Here is a 17,502-nt window from a genome sequence, read left to right on the forward strand (position 1 = left end):
TTGAGAAAGACCATGACGTTGTCAGTTCGAGAAAGAGATGTGATGATCACAGGGCACCATCATGCTGGTTCTGCAGAATTACTTCTCAAGGTAAGGCTTATTTAAGTCTTTAAGAGTCTTTAAAGAGTCTTTAAGAAGTCCTTAAGACTCCTCTTTTGGAGGCAAGTTTCAACTACCTACTTATGTTTGTATACTTATCTGTGCACATTTGGTTTTTGGCTATTTTTAGGGAAGTCTTTGTCGATTTTTAGATATGCAACACCAGCAAACAACAACCAACACACACACATACACACACACACACTCTATTTTACATATTGAATTGTCTCATTATATCCCTCATGAATGAGAATGAATGTAAGAATCAATTATTGAAAACAGTATTCAAAACTCCATTTCCTTAATAACTTTGTCCTTTATCAAAGGACTAATGGCTGTTAGCACGTTTGAAATTGTCTGAGGAATCATTCAGTTCTTTAAATTGTACTTTAAACCACAAAGACAAGATACCACTTTTATCTTGTTCTTACAGAAGTTAATGGTCTAGGGCATTTTTGTCTTCAGCAGGACAGAATTGGGTCCAAAATATGAAAAGCACATAAAATTTTACACTATACTATTTATGAGAATGCCACTATGTGTTGTTGTCTTCTTTCTATATGAATATTCAACATGCTTTGTGTGATTTTATATTTAGCTAGGTAAAGAAATATATTGTATTGAAGATATTCAACTAAGATCTACTTTTCCAATCTGTGGCAACATTTGAATTGTGCCATAAATCATCAATAATAGTGTGGACTGCAATTTCACCTCTCATTTACAATATAAAAAGTGGGCCTAAAATTATATATGGAACTCACTAGCAGTCAAGTAATTGATGACTAAAGCCTGCTGTACGAACATTTTGGTATTTCAGAAGATAAACAGCAGCACCAAAAGGCCAGGTATTTCCTTAAAGAGAAATTGGAACATACTCTTACCTTTACACCTTTGCATTTTGCAATATTTACTGACTTAACAGGGCAGGATGCATGAGATACTTCACTGAGGGAAATCTAGAATTTTCCCATTAACAAAACAAGTAATGTGGCACTTGGTTGCTTTTTCTGACAGTCTTAATAACACCAAGAAATTGCAAAGAAGGTTGTGATATTGTTTTATTGCAAGACATTTTCAAGAGTTGCTGGGACTGAATAAACTATCTGTACAACAATGGAAAAAGCTGTTAAGAAACTGAGTCTGTTCTGCTACTTCTCAGGTACAGAGAGTGCTTATTTAATATTTATTAGCAAACAGTTTTGAAAGATGTCAAACCATCTCCAAACTGCGATATTGTAACAACAATATTGAGTTCGCAGTGTGAAAAACATTAAGATCTACAAATATGCAGGACAAATGTTGACCTCAGATTAAGCAAATGTTATCCTTTTGCAAGCAGTGATAAATGCACTGAAGACACTTCTGGAATGACATCATCATCTCACCAAAATCAGTCACAGGAATCCTATTGACTGCAACAGATCCAAGATTTCATTCCTGAACTGTACTATGAGATGTTGAAATGAAATGAATCAGATGTTGGAGAAGGTTGCCAGATATTGCTGATCAACAGCACAGGTGTTGTTTAATATAAAAAATCACATCAGTCTGGATGAAATAACACCATTAGATCAGAAATGATACTAAATGCAATAAAACCCATCAATGCATTATTAAGGTTCAAAATGTGTTCAAACAACAACAAAGACTACTTAAAAAAAAATATTCATGTATAAGCCACCCACTCAGTGTTTATGTACTAACTTTGCCAATACTGGAACACAAGAGGAGTAGGCTGAAGTGGGACAGGGAAGCACAGAGCTGGGCTGCCCAGGGAGGCTGAAAAATCTCTGTCCTTGGGGATTTTAATGACTTCACAGGACAAAGCTCTGAGTGACCTGGGCTGAATTCAGCTTTGACCTTGCTTTCAGTTGGAAGTTGAACTACGGCCCTAGTGGGGTCTCCTGCAGCTTCAGCAGTGCTGTGAAGTCCCTCTGTGAGCCACAGCTTGAGGTTGTGCCCTGTCCTTCATTCACTGCCTCTCCATATGCTAGTGATAAGTATTAAGCCAGTTTCCCTCCTGATGTCAGTTATATCTATTGCACAACCATGTCCAACAAGGTGTTTGCACTGAAACCCATGCATGGGAAAACCTGTAAGACCTGTTGTCATATTAAGGAGAGATCCGAACTTCTGGTTCTCCTCTGTTTTTCTTAGACATGAGATATATAGAAGAATCAGACAGCAGAGACATCCTGTCTTCTAAATCTGCATAGAGGAAGGTTCTTTTGAATTTTACTCTGCACCACTACTTTTTGACCCCATTAAAAAGAGAAAAGACAGAAACTTCTGAGGCATTTAGTATTTTGCAGAAGTTTTCCATGTCTTGTTTTTTTTCAAGCTGAGACCCAGTTCTTCTGGTACATAATCACCAGGTAATTCTGGAGCTAAATAACCACTTTCTGAGAAGTGCACACTATGGCTTAATCTTTGGTGGATTCATGAACAGAAACAGACAAAGCATGGAGATAACAGAGTTAACATTCTTATTCCATGTTAACAGAAGAAGAAAAACCTCTGTCTTCCAGTTTATCTCCCAGATCCCAAGGGTAACAATGCATATACAGAGTGGAACATTGGTTTTGCTAACAAAGCCCAGCAGACCGCCAGATAACAACTTTAAATACTGCACTGTAAATAAAAGATGTAATCTAAGATGCTGTTTTATGCGCATCATAAAATAAGTTTGTAGCAGCAAAACTGCAGCCAGAGTAGTTACAGAGTTCTAGTGACAATTTCACATATATGCCATGTAACTCCAGCTGTTGAAGCCAATTCCAATCAGGTAAGACTGCTCTGAGGTCCTTTTCTAGAGCACTTTTTACTTATGTCTTCTTCAGTCAGTGATGGTATTAAAAGTCACATGGGTGACACTTTGCTGTTGTCAAGAACAGCACAGAGAAAAGTCCTGACTAGGCATGTGAGATGGTGGCAGGCCTGGATGGAGGCTCTACTGGAGACAAGGCAGAGCCTGAACCTAAATTACTCAGATGGTCTCTCCAGCTGAATGGCCCCAAAGCTCTTCCTTCATGGGTGGAGCTGAACTAGAGCTATCCACCAAAGAAATTATGTGATTCACAAGTCTTACTATGATGAGCCGATTTTGAACATAAAGCATTTATAATAATTTCAATAATTTCAATTACAATAATTTCAATTTGTTAATTATCAGGACATATTTTTCAAATGGGTTATTATGTCCCTATACATGTTTTCAGCACACCAAGACCAGATTTTGCAAGAGAGGAAAAAAATGTGTGAGTACAGTCTTGTATGTCTTACAGCCAGATTCTTCAGAAGTAGATTTAGGACCCAGGAATCATCAAGGTTTGAATGGATTTGGCTGTCTAACTGTATTTTTCTTGTTTGTTTGTTTGTTACTGGTGTATTTAAATACCCCAAGATGCACCATCTGCTTGAAAGTATGGTACTAATGAAAAGGCCCACTGTGACAACACTGTGCCTGACAAAAAGTGCAAGTGAGGAGGATGGCAAACACCTCATGTTCCTGCCTACTAATAAATAATGACTCTTGTTTCTCATTCAGGTTTTGCAAGAGCTGAGTCTCTCTCAGCATTTCACAGAAGGTTGGAAGGGACTTCTGGAGACCATTTAGTCCAAGCATCCCCTGCCAAGGCAGGGTCACCTAAAGCAAATTACACAGGAATATATCCAGGTGGGTTTTGAATGTCTCTAGAGACGGAGACTCCACAACTCCCCCGGGCTGCCTGTTCCAATGCTCTGCCGCCTTCAGTGTAAAGAAGTTCTTCCTCATGCTGAGGTGAAACTTCTTGTGTTTTAGTTTATGGCCTGTTTATTGCTCCTCGTCCTGTCACTGGGCACCATCCTCTTGGCACCTGCCTTTGAAATATTTATAAGCCCTGAGGAGATCCCCTCTCAGCCTTCTCTTCTCTTCTCTTAACTAAACAGGCCCATTTACTCACTGTTAATACTCCTAAGCCTTCACATAATGACAATTTACCCACTTGAGCAGTGTTTTTGTTTTGTTTTGTTTTTTTCCCACCGTGGGACCCACTACCCAGGCTCGTCCCCCTTCCTACAGCTTCGAGGGTAGGGACAGCCCAGCCACAGCCCCCGTGAGGCCCGAGGGGAGGGCGCCGGCCAGGGCTCCCCGACAGACCACAACTCCCGGCAGGCCCCGCGCCCGCCGCGCGGCACCTTGGGAGCTGTAGTTCCCCCAGCGCGTCGCGGCCGCCCAGAGCGCGCAGCCAGGGTCGCCCTTCCCGCTCCCGCCCGGACTGTGTGTGCGCGCTTGGGAAGGCGGGGAGAGGGGAATGCCTCTTCTCCCCGCTCCGCTCCAGCGAGCGGTAGGCACCGGACCGCGCCGGGCCGCGGTGGGAGGCAGGCTGGATCCATGACACCAGGCGTGTGAGGTTCAACGAGACCAAGTGCCGGGTCCTACACTTCTGTCACACCAACCCCATCCGGCATTACGGGCTGGGGGCAGAGTGGCTGAAAAGGTGCTCATCAGAAAAGGACCTGGGGACGCTGGTCGACAGCCGGCTGAACAGGAGCCAGCAGTGTGCCCAGGTGGCCAAGAGGACCGACGGCATCCTGGCTTGTGTTAGCGTGGCCAGCAGGACCAGGGCAGTGATTGTCCCCTTGGCACTGCTGAGGCCACACCTCAAATCCTGTGTCCAGGTCTGGGCCCTCAGTTCAGGAAGGACACTGAGGTGCTGGAGCGCGTCTAGAGAAAGGACACGAAGCTGGTGAAGGATTTGGAGCACAAGTCCTATGAGGAGCAGCTGAGGGAGCTGGGGGTGTTTAGCCTGGAGGAGGATCAGGAGGGACCTTATCCCTGTCTACAACTCCTTGGAAGGAGGTTGTAGCGAAGTGGCGGGTCAGTCTCTTCTCCCAAGCAGTGACAGGGTCAGAAGACACGGCCTCAGCCTGCACCAGGGCAGGTTTAGGCTGGACATTTGGAGGAATTTTTTCACAGAAAGGGTGATTTGACATTGGAATGGGCTGCCCAGGGGGGTGGTGGAGTCACCATCTCTGGAGGTGTTTGAGAAAAGACTGGACGTGGCACTCAGTTAACGCGGTGCTGTTCGGTCACGGGTTGGACTCGCTAATCTCGGAGCTCTTTTGCAGCCCGACTGCTTCTGTGACTGCGATTCCGTGAATGACTCGCTGTAGCGAGCGCAGGAGCGCTGCGAATGCCAATGTCTCTCTGCGTGTGGGGTGGACCCCGAAGTGCGCGCCCGCGCATGCGCGCAGAAGGGGAGGGGGGGGGCGCCGCGCCGCCGTCCTCGTGCCCGCGCATGGGGCGGCGCTGCCGGGGCGGGGAGGGCGCGGGGCCGCGCTCGGGGCGCGCAGCAGCAGCGGCGGCGGCAGCGCCCGCTCTCGGCCCGCGCCCCGCCGGTAGCGCCCGCAGAGCCGCGCCGAGACACCGCCCGCCCGTCGTGAGAGAGCGGCGGCACCGCCGGCCCCCTCCGCCCCTCCTCCTCCACCGCCTCCTCCTCCTCCTCCGCCCTGCCCCCCGCCCCTCCTCCCGCCGGAGCGAGCGATCGAGATGGCGGCCGCCGGGGCTCTGGCGAAGCACGAGCAGATCCTGGTGCTCGATCCGCCCACCGACCTCAAATTCAAAGGTGAGGAGGGGGGAGCGCAGCGCGGCGGGGGTGCGGGGAGCGGCGGCGGCGGGGTGTCCCGCTCCGCCCGGGCGCCGGGCCGCCTCCGGGCGCCTGGTTCCCCGGCGGCTGCCGCGGGCGGGCCGCGGTGCCGGGCGCTGCCCGCCCGCCGGGGGATGGGGGGCGCCGCCGAGCCGGCGAGCGGGATCGGCCGCCGCCATCTTGGGATCCCGCGGGGATCCGACGTGCCGGGTGGGACCGGCCGCCCGCTCCCCTGTGCTGCCCCTGCCCCCGCCCCGCGCCGCCGTGTCACCGCTCCGCTCGCAGGCCCGGCCCCGCGGCAGCGGCGCCCGGCGGCGGCCGTGTCGCTCCCCGGTCGCTGGCGGTGCGGGCTCCCTCTGGCAGCGGCGGGCGGGAGAGGCCCCGGAGCGGGCGGTGGAAGCCTTGCGGGGTTCCAGGCTTCGCGAGGCTGCCCTCGCGTCCGGCCTTGTCCCACTTTCCCTTTCTGGCGCGCTGGAGCCCCGGTGCCCCCGCGGGGCTGGCGCGGCTCTGCACCATCGCTCCTCGGCACCCGCGCCCTCGCCCCGGCGCATCCCGGCCCGGCGAGGCGATCCCCACCCTTTCGCCAGAGCTGTCACGGCTCGGGCAGGTTATCGGAACGTAAACAGGGAGCTCGCCTCTTCCCTGGGAGCGAGGGAGAAGGAATGCGTGCCTTTCGGAAGTTTTATGTGTGCTGCGTGCCGACCGCATGGCTGTGACCGGCGTGACGCGCCGCTGTCAAAATAGGTCCCGGTTGGTGCTGCTGCCTTGTCGATGGGGGCTTTCTGTCCTCATCAGTTAGATAGTTGTGAAGGGGAAGGCGCTGTCAAATATGAGTGACCCTTGGAAGGTAAGGGCATAAATAACAGCGCCATAGAACCTGTAGTTTCCAGTAGTATCTTGTGATTATATCCCGTACCTATAAGGGACAGGGAGAAAAATGTAAAAACATTTCAGATTTACAATCAACAATGCTAGATTGTTTTTTTTTAAAGCAGTTAACGTTATGTGAACTTAAATTTTTAAATGTTGTGACTAGTGTGAGCACATGTACGTGCCTAATGCTGTACATGCTTCTATTTTCCACTTTTAGTAGACTGATTTTTCATTGTTTTCAAGGGATAGAGTGGAATTTATGATGTTGTAAAAATCTTCAAATGGACAACTAGAACAAATGAATATTCATATTAGAAAAGAACACTGTATTCCCCCAAATACTTTTGGCTGGCCGAGCATTTAGACAGACTTAACAAGCTGCGCTTGTTTTATTGATCCATTAAATCACTTGAAACCCAAAATCTGTCTGATCACCCTTATTAATTTCTTGATAGATTCAATTTCAGTTTTTTTAAGTTGCACATTCATACACAGAGTTAAAACCATAGCAGGAACTTATCTTTTTCACTTTGGTTTCATATTTTTAGAATGCTGCCAAGTCTGGCTGCACTCACAATTCAGTACGCTGAGTTTTTACTGCAAGAACAGGTTGGAGGAAAATGCGTGATTTTTTTTTTTTTTTTTTTAATTAAAAAACTGCTGTGTCTAATTAGAATCTTTCGTATGTTGAGCTCTCTTTGAGCTGGAACTAAGCTGTATTTGTGTGATATGAAACAGTGTGTTGATAGAATAAATACTAGATTAAAAATTCTGCCAGTGTGAGGCTGTTGTCAGTCAGTGATCTTTATTGTGCTCAGTGTTTATATACTTGGAGCATGAAATATGTATTCTTTAGGCATAAACTTTAGTTTCAGGTTAATGCATATATTAGGAAAAATTCTATAGAGCAGACTAAGCAAAAACAAAATCTGAAGCATAATGAGACTGCAGTCTTAATGCTCCATGGAAAGCACTTTCTATTGCTATACAATTGCAGTAATATGCTATACAAAGTGCTATCAATTGAGAGAGCATCGAGTGCACACTCAATAAATATTTTCTAACTGCTTATTATTTGGAGGTGTTTAAAAAGGTTTGTGGGCCACAAACGAATTGAGTTCTAAAGTATTACGTTGAAGAATACAGTATTGGCAGAAGGGAATTCTCAGTGTTACCTTTAAAAAAGTAATTGGTTAGTAAGAGAATATATGACTTGGAATAAGTGTAGCTTAGTGTAAGAAAATCATGCAACTTTGTTCAAAGAATAAAAGTATACATTTTTTCAGTGCAGCTGGTTACTCAAAATTATTTTATTGGTACAATCATCCATTATTATTATTGACTTAACACTGTTGATGGGTGTGTAACAGAGATTCAATTTAAACATTTGGACTGGACAAATAGTTTTGTTGGTTTTCTTGCCTCAGGAACTTCTAATGGATTGCTGACCTTTAGGGTAACAGTGAAATGTGATAGTATGCCCCTATGCAAACAACAATTTAAATTAAAAAGCACATAGGACTTATCTTAAGGAGTTGTTAACAAGGCTTTAAATTCATCATTGCCTGATGAAACTACTTTTTTTTTTTAATTAATATTGATATAACCTAATTTATTCAATCGGCAAAAATAAGCTCTATAATACATTTCTCCTTGAATTTCATTCAGCATGACTCAAGGGGAGGTCTAAAGAACACGTCCTGTGGTGGCTAACACATTACATATTTCCCTTGGTGTCCAAAAGATTAGAATCCTGTTTTTATAGTGCTATGTAGTCCTAGAAATTTAATATGTTTTGGGTCATGGTTCCCTCTGTCCCTGTGATAGCCAGGGCTTTTTTTTTTTTTTTTTTTGGTTTCTGCAACTATCAGGAATATCTAAAGAAAACCATGAAAGAATTAAGTACTTTTGATAGTCTTGTGCAAATGTGACAAGGGGAAAAATTTTACTTAAAAGTGATGAAACCAGGAGGCAGTTGATGCACTGCATAATATTGTTTTCAGATGCTCAGTACAGAGCATTAGAGAATTTGTCTTGTGGTCCTTATGCCCAGATCTTCTGCCATATTGCTCCTGTAGGTTGGCTTTCTTCTGTATTCTAATGTATTTTGTTTAGCTTCTCAAATCTGAAGGTGATTGAGTTTGTTTAGGACAAGGATAGGAAGAATTGAAGCATGAGCCACTTAAAGGCATCTGATTTGGAAGGTGGAACATCTGCTTCTTACTGGTGTCTTCTTTATGTGACTCATGCGTATAATCGTTGTCTGTAGCTCTAGTTTAGCAAAGATTATGGTAATCTGGAATTGGTTCCTTGTGAGTAAATACATTCTTTTAACAATTTTTTTCTAAACATTCATGGAGTTTAATAGCAGCATTTGAAGCTTTTAGTTCCAAGATTTGTAGCATTATTATGGAAACTCAGTCTTCCTTAAGTCGAAGAAGCCAGTTTTGCAATTTTGAGTAAGATGTATTTAAGTTGGTCTTAGATGATGGTCCTTTTTAAAAAAACCCTTAAAAATCTTTGCTGAATCTTTAAATCAGTCATAAGACGTGTTTCTGCTACACCTAATTGAAAATCAACACTAGTTGATTTGATGAGCTTTGGAAGATTAGCAGACAGTGTTCAGAATTTGAATTTCATGTGATTCAGAGGTGTCTGACTAGCAATAGTCAGACATCGTAAAAATGTCTGAATATTCTAAATTGATATCCTTTATTAAAGTTCTTGCTTACAAGTGTGTGAAATTCAGTTTATTGCCTTTGTAAACAATACAAAATAATGAGACACACTTCCTTTAACAGACTAAAATAAAGTTTTAAGTGTGTCTGTGCAGTAAATTTTCCCTTAGATGGTTTGAGTTACTGGGAGAGATCAGTGTAACTGGATATTTATTTTCTGATTATTAATCTGATTCATAATCTAGAATTGTTAGTGTATAAAATCAGCGATCAGCTGGTATACATTCAAATGACTTTTCCTGTGAGGTAGGGAGCACTTAAGTGTTACGGCTTATTTGAAATGCAGATTTCAACAACCTTTTAAATACTACCGAAATATGGCTGTAGGTTATTTTGTAATCATTACACTGCTATTGGTAACATTGAAAGCCACAGGCTATGCGTTGCTGCAAATCGAGAAGGTGGAATTTAAAGGCAAAAATAGCTCAATGTTAAATGCATCCCTTGCCCTCAGGGTCTGTTGCCAGAGTTGGCCTAGGATGCCTTTTAGTGTAGGCAGAGTTTGAAGTCCTCAAATGTGATCTTACTGCCTTACTTGTGTGTGTCTTGATTATGTCAGATTTTATGCCTGTCTTCAGTCTCTTCAGAGTGTCAGTAAATTTGTGATGTCCCCGTTTTTGAAGATAGGTTAAAAAAAAGGTGATTGTGATGTCAGTTTTGTGGTATCTTCATTCAAGAACATTTTTGAGACTAAACAGTGGGAGTGCAGAGGGGAAAAATTGATTGTAAGTGATTACTAATATAGTTGTGGCTTTCTGATACTTTGAAATGATTCCATGTAAGTTATGACTTTTGCTGGCTGAGTATTGCATAGTGGCAAAGATTGAACATCCCATAGAATGACTCAGTATTCAACATGTAGTATTTGACTGGTTTTTTTCCTTTTAAACCCAAGAGTGATTCCTGGCATTGTTTGCTCTTCTTGTATGTCTATACTTCTGACCATTGTTTCATGGCTCAACTCGTTTAGTGTCTTTATTTTTTAAATTATATGTATTAATGAAAATTGAAGCACAAAATGATTTCTGGGAATGTGTTGAGGAAGAGAAAGGAAAATAATGTTTTTTTACCTGGTGTTGCTTATGAGGTGGTATTATGTTAATACAGTTGTCTCTACTGTTTTGTTAGACTGCATTTAAAACTGCCTTGTAAAAAGGGAGTTCTGTTGATTTGTGAAGTCAGGTGTATTATAGGTGTTAGGTTATATTTTGGCAGAACTAGTTTGTCATTTGTTTTGAGAATCAATAATGGAAAAATTTCCTGTGGTGATAGAGGTATACAGCAGTGAAGATTTGGAAGTTTTGTCCTTTACCTGCAATTTTTAGGATACTGTTTTACTTAATATTGCCATTGCATCACTAACAGCGTAATATAATCCAGATCTCACCGTCTTGTACTTCTAATGTGTACCAATGATTATTGGTATAAAAACTCCACCTTTACATTGTAGTTAGTATAAAGTGCCTACTCATGCTGCTTGTTGATAGCCTAAGCAAGTGTTCTAGATCACTGTAAGACATAATTATTAATAGTATAAAAAAATACTGTATTATGCATGAACAGTGTACATTTGTTCAAGGCCAGGTTGAGAAATAGAAACTTACCATGATTGAGAGGAGCTGTTTTATGCGTCATTTAATAGAACTGAATATTTAGTGCACTGACTGTCCAGTGTGGTGTTACAAATTGTTCCTGTTTTCGCTTGACTGTGGTTTGTGAACATTTTACTTTCTGACCAACTTTGTCTATGGGAGATGTTTGTTAACCAGACCTTTGTGACCATCAGTCGTTACAGGGTTATTATGTGCTCCTCTTATAAGCCAGGAATTTCAGGGGGAAAGACTCCTGAAGATAACTTCCTGCATTTAAAGTGAGGAAAAAAACACCCTGAGTAATTAGATAAGTATTACATTTTTTTTGGAAGTTGTCAGTTTTCAAGGCTTGTATTGTTAGATGAGCCAGATAAGTGAGTGTAAGCTAATTTCATTAAAAAAAAAATCAGCAAAATGACTCTACTAAGATAATTTCTGATATGATATTGTTGAAAATAAAAATGCAGAAACATGAGTTAGAATTTTAGAAACTGTTTTTCTTAAGGTAGTAAGACTTTATCTGGTGCATAGTGATCTTGGCCTGTAGCTTGTCTTGCCTTTTAGTATTGTTTGGTATTGTATACAGTTATTTCATGGCAACTGTAAATTGTTTGGCAATGTAAATGTCGTATTTCATTTTATGATTTGAAAGTCTTTAGAGATAAATGGTTATGTAAATTAAATATTTTCTGTTCAGTTTCATTTATGAGTTAAGATAGTTTGCTGAATACTATCCTGGTGTTGGACTTCATGTGTTTAATACCATGAATAAGGAAGAAAATAGAAAAAAAAAGTCTAAGCAGAATTTTACCCTCCTTTGTTTCTCAAAATGTGGTCCTGGTGTAAAATCTTAATCTGACACTTAAATGCTAGAATTTATCTGACCTCAATAGTATGTAAAGCGTTACAGGAGAGAATAAAGACATGGAGGTTAAAGACATGGAGGTAAATGGAACATGGAATAAAATGCATCATGAGTGTCCCAGGTAGAATGTGGCAGTCTGATCTAAGACCTTCTCCTCTGTCTGTGTCTCTGTTTTCTTGATCTCTTCTCTGTGCGTCTCCTGAACAAAACCTGGTTTACCTCTGGATTTACTGGATGCCATTATGGTATTTCATAGCATCATAGAATTGTTTGGGTTGAAAGGGATCTTTAAAGATCATCTAGTCCAGCTCTCCTTGATGTCTGTCACTCCCATCTGTTTGCTCGGGGTACTATCCAGCCTGGCCTTGAACACTTTGTGGATGGGGCATCCGCAGCTCCTCTGGGCAACCTCTTCCAGTGCCTCACCACTCACAGTGAAGACTTTCTTCCCAATATCCAATCTAGACTTACTCTCCTTCAGTTTAAAGCCATTACCCTTTGCCCTGTCACTACATGCCCTTGTAAAAAGTTCTTTTTAAAAGCTCTCTTACAGCCTCCTTTAGGTACTGGAAGGCTGTTATAAGGTCTCCCCAAGGAGTTCTCCAGGCTGAACAACCCCAACTGTCTTAGCCTTTGTCATAATAGAGGTACTCCAATCTCCTGACTATCTTTGTGGCCCTCCTCTGGTTCCACATCCCATAGTTCCATATTTGTCTTATACTGGGAGTCTCAGAGCTGTACACAGCACTCCAAGTGGGGTCTCATGAGAAGGGAGTAGAGGGGAAAAATCACCTCCCTCTACCTGCTGGCCCTGCATCTGCTCATGCAGCCCAGGGTACGTTTGTGGGCTGCGAGTGCACTGTGGCAGCTGCTGTTCAATTTATCGTCCACCATTATGCCCAAATCCTCCTCTGCAGGGCTGCTATCAATCCATTTGTCCCACAGTCTGTACTGAAATTGGAGATTGCCCTGACCCAGATGCAAGACCTTGCACTTGGCCTTGTTGAACCTCATGAGGTTCCCGTGCGCCACCGTTGAAGCCCACCAAGGTCCCTCTGGATGGCATCCCCTCCCTCAAGTGAGTCAACTGCACCACTCACTTGGTGTCACCTCCAAACTTGCATGAGGGTGCACTCGATCCTGCTGTCAGTGAATGATATATCATTATATAATGATAAAATACTGAATAGTGTTGGTCCCACTATGCATCCCTGAGGGATACCGCTTATTACTGGATTTCACTTGAACGTTCAGGCATTGATTCGAAGTCTTTGGACACGACCACCCAGACAATTCCTTGTCCATCTAACAGTCTATGCATCAAACCCATGGCTTCCCAATTTAGAGGTAAGAATGTTGTAGAGGACTGTATCAAAGGCTGTACGGATGTCCAGGTAGGTGACATCTGTAGCTCTTCCCTTGTCCATTGATGTCCACCGTGGAAGGCCACTAGATTAGTCAGATGTGATTTACCCATGGTAAATCCATGTTGGCTGTCTCTAACTCTCTGCCTTCCATACATTTTGACATATCTTCCAGGAGGGTCTGTTCCATAATATGAATACTGATTATTTGATACAGAGGTGTCTGCAAAAGTATTAGTTAAGTTGCAGGTAAAAAAGCTTAGTGGAGAAACATAAGGTAGAGAAGGGACAAGCTATAAAATAAGTTGCAGCATAGCAGTTGGGTTGCTGGAAGCATAATAGGACCTTTCTAAATGATGGACCAGTGTTGTGTTTGAACTCTTGTTTAGTATTTTCATTAATGACCTTGGTGTGGGTGGGACTGTGGTGGTAGAGCTCATTGGTAATGCAGAGTTAAGAGATGTGATGAATGCAAAAAGAAAATGTGCATTTGATGTGTGCTAATAATAGAACATTTTGCTTAGAAGTGATGAAAAAGGAGTAAAAGTAGAGACTAGGACTTAATCATAGGTTTATTGTGAGTGTCATGAATGGGACAAATGTGAGACTGTAATTTTGTAGTGAGGGAAGTATTAATGTCAAGGTTTGTGGCACTGATGAAGCTTTATCTGAATGCATCCTTGGCAACACCTAGTCACGTAAAATGAACCCAAATGGGAATGGTGCAAAGAAAACTTTATTAACATAAGTGAAGTAGAATAGCTTTGGCTTGTTAATCTTAGCAAAATGAAGATTGAAAGGGGATCTGATTGCTGTCTATAAATACATCAGAAGAGGTAAGCACTGGGGAAAAGAAAATCTCTGTAGGCTAAAGGATAGGATTGGTATAAAAATGAATTGGCTTCAAGTGGCTATGACTGTATGTAGATCATTAGAAACTAGTTGAATTTCAAATCTGAATCATGTCAATCTGAACCAACTTTCTGAAAATCATACGGGCAAAAATAGTTTTAAATTTGTTGGATACCATCTTACAAAATATTTACTTTCATGTGGACTTCAGAAGGCTAGGTCATGACTCTACAGTGTTCTTGGAAGTGTGGTAGGACAGCAGTGGTACCTAATTATGTACCTAAGCTAGAGCAGATATGTTGTGTTCCAAGACATTAGAATAGCTTGACTGAGATAAGTGTTTAATGTTTTGTCTTTGTGAAAAGGGATGTTTGTGAATTTAAAAATCATACATGTAGGAGTAACTGCTTCCTATGTGAAATAAACTTAGTAATTATAGTTCATAGGGCATGATGTTGGTTTACATGTTTAACATATTAACACTATGATGCTAATGTGACCACTAAGTGTAGCAGACCCAGTGAAAGTAAAAACTGTTTTTCACTTTGAATGTCCACCGACCATCTGTTAAACACATTCCAAGTTACACCTCAGGTTGGAACTCCAGCTGTTTCTCTAGAAGTGAGGTGACTGATCCTGGGAAGCATGGCAGCTTTAGCTCAGGTCAGTGATCTGTCCTGAAGTTGGTAAGGGAATGAATGGAGTTTGTGGTCATGTCTGATAAGCAAGACTGACGAAATGTCAAGGCTTTTATTTGAAGCAGGTGTTTGTTTTCCTGAGTGACTGTAGGATATGCTTGTACTTGGCTTTCAGAAATCTGGGAAGACTTTATCCTAGTAGAATTGAGAGCTGCCAATTTAAGTAGGCTCTTAATGTGTGGCAGGAATAACAATGTAACCAAATGAAAATAAATAGCAAGTAAAGAATTCACAATATTATGGAGGTTAAATTTAAGTAACAAACATGCTTTTGATGTTAGTAACATGACAGTTCTCTAGTAATGGTACTCCTTCAGTTGGAAAAATACGAAAAATAGACCTTTATGACTAAACTGGGCCTAGACTTCTAGATTTTAAAGCTTAAGCTAAGTTCCAGCAGTAATATCTTTGGATGAAGTTATTCCATGTTATACCATCTTATTAAATCTGGTGTTTTGTTGTTAAGACTAAAGAAACCGTTGTCCATATTTAAATGCAGGACAATCTCCATTTAGTCTGTATTTTATCTTGTATATAAAGCAGATAATGTTCTCTTTACCAGAATTCCCTGGTAATGATATGTGGCTGTACTTTACCCTTGGGATAGATGCTTATTGCATTTTTGCTGTGGTTTATTGGCTACTAACAACATTTCAGTAATAAGCTGGAATGAATAAGTTTTGATCCAGAAAGAACGTGTAAGGAAAATAATTATTTTGTCTGCTTTGAAATGCCACTGTGTTGTATTTTTGTCTTTTCTCTGTCCAAATGGCAAGCAGAAGGTCTCAGCTCCCATTTCTCTTACACCAGCCTCCAGTAAAGCATTCTGCCAGCCTCTGCACAAGCACCTCTAATAAGCTGTGTAGCCGTATGGAGCCTCTGCCCCTTTGACAGAGGAAGATGAGCTATTTTAGGATTCCAAAATGGGCATTGTCTCAGCGTTTTTTAGAAGGAAAAATCTCTGATAGACACAGCATCAGCATGGATGCTGACAGCATGTCATCGTGGGGAGCTCAGATAAAATCTGATGTTACCCCTGGTAAACAGTGCTAGCCTAGAATCAACCTTCAGGAATTGTGGACATTGAGGCGTGTCAGCTTTCCTATAAAGCCCCTTTTGCATTCTAAATTTTACATGCAGGTTGATGATAAAACTAACTATTTCTCAAGTGCCAGGGTAAAATAAGAAATGAAAGATTCTGTAATACTGTTCTAATGTATGAATATCTTCCTGAAAGCTATGGTTATTTGTAGGTATTATTGATCTTGCACCTAATTCACTGATTATTTCTGATCGTTCAGACCCATGTTGAAGTATTAATCCATGAAACCTAAGCCATTATGCTTCATAGACCATGAATAATTTTAATGTAGGTGATTTGTTAGAGTTGGGATTTTTCTTCCAGTTGGAGAAGGTATTTTGAATGGTCATGGTTTTGGTATTTCAAGAGGAAGGAGTTATTTATGTTCATTGGCAATGCAGGTTATGTGTTCTATTCAGATTTTTTTCACGGAAGAGTGAATATTAATTTCTTTAAACTGATTTATGGAAATAACATTCTACTCAATTTCTTTTGTGTCGGCTGTCATCTATGTGTTTTTCAGAAAGCTATAAAATTAAATTTTGAGCAGTTAAGTGCTTTGTGTATATTTTAAGATTACTTATCTGATAGTCAAGGTAGTTTTGGCTCGCGTCAGAACACAAATATTTCTCATTTTTGGATGTCTTTCCTTCAGTACCTTTGGTGGAAGATGATCAGGTCAAGGAATACTTAAGTAAACTGAATGTTATAAATCCATGGGCCTTGATGGAATGCACCCACAAGTGCTGAGGGAGCTGGCAGATGGAGAAACAGGCTGACAGGAACCTTTGAAGTTCAAGAAGAAGTGCAAAGTCCTGCAACTGGGAAGGAGCAATCCCTGGGCATCAGTGCAGCCTGGGATCTGACCAGCTGAGGAAGCAGCTTTGCAGAAAAGGCCCTGGGTGTCCTGGTGGACACTGAGTTGATGTTGAACTAGTGATGTGCCCTCACTGCAAAGAAGGCCATGATATCCTGGGCTGCATTAGGAGTGGTGCCAGCAGGTTGAGGGAGGTGATCCTTCCCCTCTGCTCAGCACTGGTGAGGCCACAGCTGGAGTGCTGGGTTCAGTTGTTATGAGAGAGACATTGGACATACTGAAGAGAGTGCAGTGAAGGGCCACAAAGATGATGGACTGGAGCATCTCTCCTGTGAGGAAAGGCTGAGAGAGCTGGAACTGCTGTGCCTGGAAAAATGAAGGCTGGGGAGGATCTTACTGACGTGTACAAATACCTGAGGGGAGGGTGCAAAGAGGACAGTGCCAGGCTCTTTCCAGTGGTGCCCAGTGGCGGGACCAGAGGCAATGGGCATGACTTGAGTCACAGGAGTTTCCCTCTGAACATCAGAAAACACTTTTTTCCTGTGAGGATGACTGAGTGCTGGCACAGGTTGTCCAGGAAGGCCATGGGGTCTCTGTCCTTGGAGATACTCAAAAGCGTCCTTGACATGGTTCTGGGCAGCTGGCATCTGGGTGGCCCAGATGACCTCTAGAGGTCCCTTCCAATCTCAGTCATTCTGTGATTGTGATGTCAAATGATGGGAAGAAAAAGAAATAAATTTTGGCCTAATTAAAAAAATTCCTTATTACATCATACAAATGTACTATATACAAATATAGATTACATGGGGCCATGTTAATGTAACTTTTTTTTTATTTCATTGTTACTTTTGATTTTGGCAGAGCAAGCTGAAGGAGACCTTACTCTGTTC

The 17,502-nt window shown here is 42.4% G+C and overlaps 1 protein-coding gene across 1 annotated transcript in view; it reads left to right on the forward strand.

The window, feature by feature from the left end:
* Window positions 1-5,545: 5,545 nt before the first annotated feature.
* Window positions 5,546-17,502, forward strand: part of VAPA (VAMP associated protein A) — a 29,234-nt gene continuing 17,277 nt past the window's right edge. Inside the window, exon 1 of the mRNA XM_050315795.1 lies at window positions 5,546-5,711. Within this exon, the coding sequence (XP_050171752.1) occupies window positions 5,636-5,711 (76 nt within the window). The 5' untranslated portion in view covers window positions 5,546-5,635. The remainder of the gene's footprint in view (window positions 5,712-17,502) is intronic.

The sequence above is a fragment of the Myiozetetes cayanensis genome, unplaced genomic scaffold (assembly GCF_022539395.1).
Source record: "Myiozetetes cayanensis isolate MyiCay16 unplaced genomic scaffold, myiCay2020 scf1, whole genome shotgun sequence".
NCBI classification, from domain to species: Eukaryota; Metazoa; Chordata; class Aves; order Passeriformes; family Tyrannidae; genus Myiozetetes; species Myiozetetes cayanensis.